The 6,720-nt window shown below is 35.4% G+C and overlaps 2 protein-coding genes across 2 annotated transcripts; one reads left to right on the top strand and one right to left on the bottom strand.

The window, feature by feature from the left end:
• The first annotated feature begins 385 nt into the window (after positions 1–385).
• LOC129882689 (protein LOW PSII ACCUMULATION 1, chloroplastic) lies at positions 386–3,910 on the top strand. Its single transcript, XM_055957096.1, has 4 exons — positions 386–803; positions 2,649–3,218; positions 3,360–3,410; positions 3,658–3,910. The coding sequence occupies exons 1-4, from the start codon at positions 604–606 to the stop codon at positions 3,797–3,799; spliced, it is 963 nt and encodes a 320-aa protein (XP_055813071.1). The 5' UTR covers positions 386–603; the 3' UTR covers positions 3,800–3,910.
• Positions 3,911–4,805: 895 nt separating this feature from the next.
• LOC129882690 (photosystem I reaction center subunit IV B, chloroplastic) lies at positions 4,806–6,289 on the bottom strand. Its single transcript, XM_055957097.1, has 3 exons — positions 5,664–6,289; positions 5,162–5,227; positions 4,806–5,055 (listed from the first exon to the last, which is right to left on the bottom strand). Exons 1-3 carry the CDS (start codon positions 5,913–5,915, stop codon positions 4,951–4,953), a joined length of 423 nt encoding a protein of 140 aa, XP_055813072.1. The 5' UTR covers positions 5,916–6,289; the 3' UTR covers positions 4,806–4,950.
• Positions 6,290–6,720: the final 431 nt, after the last annotated feature.

The raw sequence follows: 6,720 nt of genomic DNA, 5'->3' as shown, positions 1-6,720 counted from the left end.
TAGTAACCCCGTCATTAATATTCATTTAGATAGCGACAAAATTTTTTTAGTAAAATAGAAAATATTTCTATTTCTTAATCTTTTGTGAATAAAAGTAGGATGAGCATATTCTAATTTTTTTTAAATCATCATTAGGAAAAAATGTGTTTAAAAGGAAAAAAAAAAATTTATTTGGAAAAAGATATTTTTGATTCATTGAGTAATAATAAGAACATTATTGGACCAAAATATTTACGATAAAGACTTTTTTAGACCAAAATATTAATTAAGAACATTTTTATTGTGTAAGTACATTTTGACCCTTTTCCATTTAATATATATGTAATAATAGTTTAGATAAGAAAAAAAATTGATGATTGGATATGAAATTGGAAAAAAGAAAATGAAAATTCAGCGTGAGCATCAACTCTATTACTCCAAATCATATTTCAATTTATCGTTTTTTTAATTTTAAAAATCATTTTTGGTAAGGAAGCGAAAATCATCGTGGCTGTGTTTGGATCATCCAAAACTAATATCCCCATTCCCCAAGTCATGGTGGCAGCAGCCATGTTTATACCTTCACAAACCTCTGCACTTCTGCCGGAATAACGTTGCTCAGCCATGGCTACGGCGGCGCAGTTCTTCTATATTACCGTCAATTCTCCCAACTGCCATCTTACTGCTAAACGGTCCGCATTTTCTCGCCAACTGAAAGATGGTGGGAAATCCTACTCCGGCTTCACTGACATCACCAGTTCCAGACGCAAACCAAAATCGCTCTCCCTAGTTTGTAACAATTCGAGTCCTCCTTCTGATATAAGGTATCATTTCAGCTCGTGTAGATGCTTCTGTCGATTTATTTGATTTTGTTATAATAGGGAGAAATGTAATGTGATAAATTGCTAATTGTATGCCCTAATAAAAGGGAAACTTAATTCATGACTCTTGTATTTTGAGTTATTCCATCCAATTCCAGACGTATTTCATTGTTCCATATGTTATGAAGTTTTCTAACAGAGCATTAATGTGAAGGGAGAGACTTTCCCTTTGTTTTATAGAAAATCCTTTTAATCTTGTTTGTTAACCACCAAGGAGCGAGATGGCTTAAAAGGGAGGGATCATTGACATTTGGATATTAACTTTAAATTGATAAGAAACTCCACAGACACATATATGTATGTATTTATGGTTTGAGCTGGAAGCCGTGGGCTTAGCTTAACCCATACAACCTATTCTAAATACGCTACTGCATACTCCTTTAGTAACAGGGAATCCGCAAGGAAGGATATGACGTGGATTAAAGATCTCGTCTCCTTTCGTGAAACAAAAGTTTTAATACTAATAATCCTTATTAACTTCATCAGTTTGTAACCTGCTGCTTCTGATGTGTGTATCATATCACTGGTAAATGGGCAAGAGCAGGTAGAGCTTCTTTTATATTTCTTATAGTGGACGCCTCCACTCATTGCTCATCATTTGCTAGATTGTCAAGAGAAATTTGGTATGAATCTAGTTATTCATTAGAGGGAATGAGTATCTTGCAATTTCAGAATTCTTGTATATAGAATATTCTCTTCAATATGCATTAATCTAACCTCGTAATAATTTGGCTTGTAGGCTAAAACTATCCAAAATAAACCACGTGGACATTTATTTAGACAAGAAAATACATGCAATTTAAAGCTTTAACTTATATGGTACCTTAAGTTTTGAGGATAGGTATATCTTGGTCCATATTGAATACAATTATGAATAATGTATTATAAGTTGAGTAGGCCAAATTTCATGACGTGTATAATTGCTAGCTTCATGAAGCATCAAATTATACACGAGTACTGGCTTGTTTAATTGCTTCCTCACTTCTCGGTTGAGATGGAGTTTGCTATTTTATTTATTTGTGTATTTCCAATATTATTGACTTATTTGTGGCCATTTGTTTAAAACAGAAATAAGATGGTAACAAACCAGCGTGTAATATATGAAACTATCATGGGAATTACTAAGACTACTTTTGGTTGGGGGAGGGTAAGAGGAAGGAGATTAAACCATTAGCTTATCGAGTACAAAACTACAGGCTACGGATATATCTTCCTCAGAACTTTTAATCAAGTTACTTTGCTTATCAAGAAGGGGGAAAAATTAGCATATGTGTATTGACCACATATACTTTCCTTTTAATGGGGGTTCATCGTATGCTCGTAAGTTTCCCTGTTTTTGTCCCACCGAATGATTGGAAATGGAATTCCTTTGGAGAAAGTTTGTACAAATACGTGTTCACCTCTTAACAGAACGGGTTTGGAAAAGTTTACTTGTTAAAGGTTATAATCAAGCCTTGTTTTATTGATGGATCAACAGCGAAGAACTTGCTGCTCCAGAAGAGCACCAATATTGCAGCTCAATTTTGTGTTAGTCATTATTTCCCAACATAATTTTGTGTGCATTAAGGTCCTTGTATTGCAAATTTCGCCATAACAAGTCTACTCCACTTCTGTGAGTTTCTGACAGCTGTTAAGAATGTGGGAAATTTAAAACTTTTAGCGTGGATATGTTTTCTGTATATGTACCCCAGTTTCAGTACTAATCTAATAGGATAACTTTTATCAAAATATTTTACCATTTCTTTAAAGTGAAACAACCTTTTGATCTTCATTTTATTTGTTATTTAGTTCTACAGCAAAGATAAGAAGTGAAGTTCTTTCTCCCTTTCGGTCTGTTCGGATGTTCTTCTACCTTGCTTTTATTGCAAGCGCTGGTCTTGGAGGACTTATTGCCTCTACACGACTAATTGCTGCATTGGCCAATTCATCAAGAGGTGCTGAAGTTCCTGAGATCCTAAAAGGCCTCGGCATAGATCTCTGCGCAGTCTCCATATTTGCTTTTCTGTATTTTAGGGAGAATAAAGCAAAAAATGCTCAGGTGGCAAAATTAGCAAGAGAGGAAAATCTCTCAAATCTTAAGCTTCGTGTGGATGAGAAGAAAATTGTCCCTGTTAGTGCTTTCAGAGGAATTGCTCGTTTGGTCATCCTTGCTGGCCCTTCGGCTTTCATTTCAGAATGTTTCAAACTCAGTGCACCATTTACTGAGGGCCTTCTAGAAAGAGGAGTGCTTGTGGTCCCTTTTGCAATAGATGGAATTTCTCCTAGCTTTGAATTTGAAGAGAATGAAGAACTTGAGAAAATTTCCAGAAGAAAAAGGCTATGGCAGCTTGCTCCTATATATGCCCCTGAGTGGACCAAGTGAGTGGGCTACCAACAACATGAAACTTTGTCTAGTTTGAAACTATTTCTTCTTTCACTTGTTCTGCTGACGTTAACAATAATTACATTGATATCGAGAAGTAAAAACAGAGATTCTCATATTTGATTCACTCGTGATAGGTGGATAGATGAACAAAAGAAACTAGCCAGCGTCTCTCCTGAATCTCCTGTGTAAGTATTCTGCAAACATACTAGTATATATTGTTTTTCTAAGAGAAAGATCGGTTGATTGAGTTCTTCATGACACGTTTTCAAATAGGACTGCAATGTAAGCATTATTGAGTTCAGAAAAATGGGCCTTCCTAATGGTTTTACATAAATCTTTAAACAAATCTTGAAATGCTAGTAGGCATCGTTATAAAAGAGTAACTAACTTAAAGCAATTGAATGATGTTTTGGTCATTTTAATCACGTGCAGGTATTTATCTCTACGCCTGGATGGTCGTGTGCGTGGCAGTGGTGTTGGTTGTCCTTCTTGGAATGCTTTCGTAGTGCAATTGCCACCAGTAAAGGGCATTTGGTCTGGTCTTCTTGATGGCATGGATGGAAGAGTGCTTTAAGAATTGAGATCAGATTTTCTCCTCTTTTTTATTCTTTGAAGAACTATATTATATTATGTTGACAATATACTTCTTTTTTCCTCTTCAATATATAATTGCAGCATTCACCAAGTTTTCTTTTGCTTCGTTAACTCCGTTCCTCCCTCTTTTTTCTTTGTTGGTGAGGTTAACTTCACGTGTGTCCAGGCCAGGGTGTTTCCGAGAGTGGAAGCAGGGGATGGGAGCCAGGGTATGCATGTTGCTCAAGTATGTACCCTCCCATAATTACGTGGATCAAGTTTTAATAAGCCTATGACCGAAAATGGGAATGTGATTAATTACGATAGTTTCCATAATAAGCTTATTTGATAGAGAGGTTGTCTATTGACGTGTAAAATTGAAGTCCTCAAAATTTTCATATTTCCAAGGATTATTACTGTCGTCTATAATCAACATTTAGATACGTAGTGTCTTTTCCCTGATTGAAGTGTAAATTTTCATATTTCCATAGATTATTGCAGTCGTCTACAATCAACATTTTTGATACATAGTGTCTTTTCCCTAATTGAAAAGCTATCTCTCTTTGCATCCAAAACATGAAAATGTCTTGCCATAGTTCAGACTTCAGGGTACTTGCTACTTTGATCTCTATCTTCTCGCAATGGAATGGAAACAAGAGAGATCAACGTAAGTGTAAGCCAAAAGACGGGACGGGAACAGTGAATGGATCCCATGCCCTGTTATTGCATTGAGGTAAGACTCTTTTATCTCTTCTAGTTCTGAACCATGATTAAATTTGTGCTGTTTTAGACATATAATTGTTATCTGTACAAGGTAGCATATGATTCACACTTGGTACCAAAAAGTACTGGAAATATGTTAGAATTTTAGGGGGTCTGATCATCCTCTACGTCCTTAACTAGACAGTCTACCTTTAAGGTGTAGACCCGTCATACAAACATAAACCTTTTCCACATAATGTTCACGAGATAGTAGGAATTGGATCGGGTAATAGCAAGAAGCTAAATAAGAAATGGAGGGAGAAAGTTGCCATAGAATTATGATACACATTCACATTCAAAGCCAGTATATAGCTAGAGATTAAACATGGAAAGCACAGGGCTGGACATATTACAAATATGAAAAACTTTGAACTAATTACTTCCACTCCTTCATTTCACTTCTTCAACTTCGTCCAATGCGTAGTTATTGGTAGATATATTAGCATAGTTCACTTTGTTGAACCTCACTACAACTGGGTAGCGTGTTTTTGGATCCTGCACCATCGCCACCAACAATAACATCAAAAGTTAACATCTATTTGTAATTAAATTTTCACTCTTACAAGTCACAAAGAACATGGATTCCAATAAATTCCCTTACCTGATCAACTGCTACAACTGAGCCGGTACCCTTGTACCAGTAAGACTCCTTCCTTAAAATTCTCACCTGTATTCAGAACATTTTGAGAATCAATTGGTAATGAACAGCCTGAGCTGAAGAAGAGACTGGATGTACAAATGCCTAGTATGACTAAGACTATATATACTTAGATACAAATTAATGATATCTGTACACACACACGCACACAGAAACTGATGCAGTATATAATCAACTAAAAACCCAACATTTTCGACAGGAAGCATAATATATATATAAGAAAAATTACAAAAATCTCAACCGTTATTAAATTCTGAACCCATTATTTCAAAAGTGTATTGAGTTTTAGTGACAACAACCTGTATGTTAGAATCCATCAATCAAATTTAAATCTTGAACTAGCATCTATATATTATCTACTGGTTTGTTAAATCTTTAATCATGTGTGTGAACACATACTATATAAGAAATAAGTTGGTGTTATTTCTTTTATTGAACTACTTACTTTGGTTCCTCTCTTGGGTCCAATTGGAGGTGGCTTGGCAGCTTTGGCAGGAGGAACTTCGCCTTCAGCAGTGGCGGTAGCAGCTGGTGGTGCAGCCTCATCGGCGGCCCGGACAACGAGCCTGGGGATGTTGGTGGTGTTGCTCTTGGAGGAGAAGAATAACATAGAGCTCCTTGGAGCAGAGTTAGAGGTGACATTAGGGGCTGCCACCATAAAACCAGAGGCAGCAGAAGCCATGCTGCTACTTGCCATGGTTCTTTATGTTCTTTCTTTGTCTGAACTTGTTCTTCTACAGCAGAGATATGCTGAAGGATGAAAATTAATGGAAGGAGCAAAAGCACAAGTAGGATTTGAGAGGCTTTGAGTTAATGAGATATCTTTTGTCCTGGACAAAAGATCAACCTAGCTACCACACGACATTGCTCCATCCACTGACACGCTGCCACATGTTACCATATCCAATTCTTATGGATAATGTTACCACTTTTATTTTTTGCTTCTTTTTTTGTTATTGAGTGTGTGATATTAATTTTTTTAATGTGCTTTTAGGGTCTGGCTTTCTGGTTAACGTATATATACTTGGCTGAGACTCCTTAGGTTTTAGGTTTAATTTCATGAAAATAAAATACTAGGTGATTTCTTTTTTTATTTTTTTAGGTGGTTAGAATTATTTGATATTTATGAGGCGTCCATTAAAAATAAGAAAAAAGTTTAAATATAGAAAAAATTTATTTATGTCATCTATTAAAAGTTTGATTTATTTATGTCATTTTCGTCTGAGAAAAGGCTTATCCATGTCATTATTTGTAAATTAAAAATATTTTTCGTTTTGCAAAACTATTTTATATATATGGTCAATTATGATTCGGTCACGTCATTAACTAAATTATTATTTATAATGAAAAAGATTTAAATATGTCATCGAACTTTTGAGAAAGGGTTCATCTATGACATCCGTTAAAAGTTTGGCTCATCTATGCCATTTCAATTAATAAATAATGGCATGGATGAGTTTTTTCTCAAACGGAAATGGCATAAATGAGTTAAACTTTTAACG

The sequence above is a fragment of the Solanum dulcamara genome, chromosome 3 (genome assembly GCF_947179165.1).
Source record: "Solanum dulcamara chromosome 3, daSolDulc1.2, whole genome shotgun sequence".
Classification (NCBI taxonomy): Eukaryota; Viridiplantae; Streptophyta; class Magnoliopsida; order Solanales; family Solanaceae; genus Solanum; species Solanum dulcamara.
The sequence above is the reverse complement of the archived record's forward strand: the minus strand, read 5'-3'. Positions and strand labels throughout refer to the sequence as shown.

Coding starts and splice junctions, on each gene's coding strand:
- LOC129882689 (XM_055957096.1), top strand. CDS start 604: ATGGCTACGGCGGCGCAGTTCTTCTATATTACCGTCAATTCTCCCAAC. Junction 3,219..3,359: donor TATGCCCCTGAGTGGACCAA/GTGAGTGGGCTA, acceptor CACTCGTGATAG/GTGGATAGATGAACAAAAGA. Junction 3,411..3,657: donor GTCTCTCCTGAATCTCCTGT/GTAAGTATTCTG, acceptor AATCACGTGCAG/GTATTTATCTCTACGCCTGG.
- LOC129882690 (XM_055957097.1), bottom strand. CDS start 5,915: ATGGCAAGTAGCAGCATGGCTTCTGCTGCCTCTGGTTTTATGGTGGCA. Junction 5,228..5,663: donor GACCCAAGAGAGGAACCAAA/GTAAGTAGTTCA, acceptor TTCTGAATACAG/GTGAGAATTTTAAGGAAGGA. Junction 5,056..5,161: donor CAGTTGTAGCAGTTGATCAG/GTAAGGGAATTT, acceptor GCGATGGTGCAG/GATCCAAAAACACGCTACCC.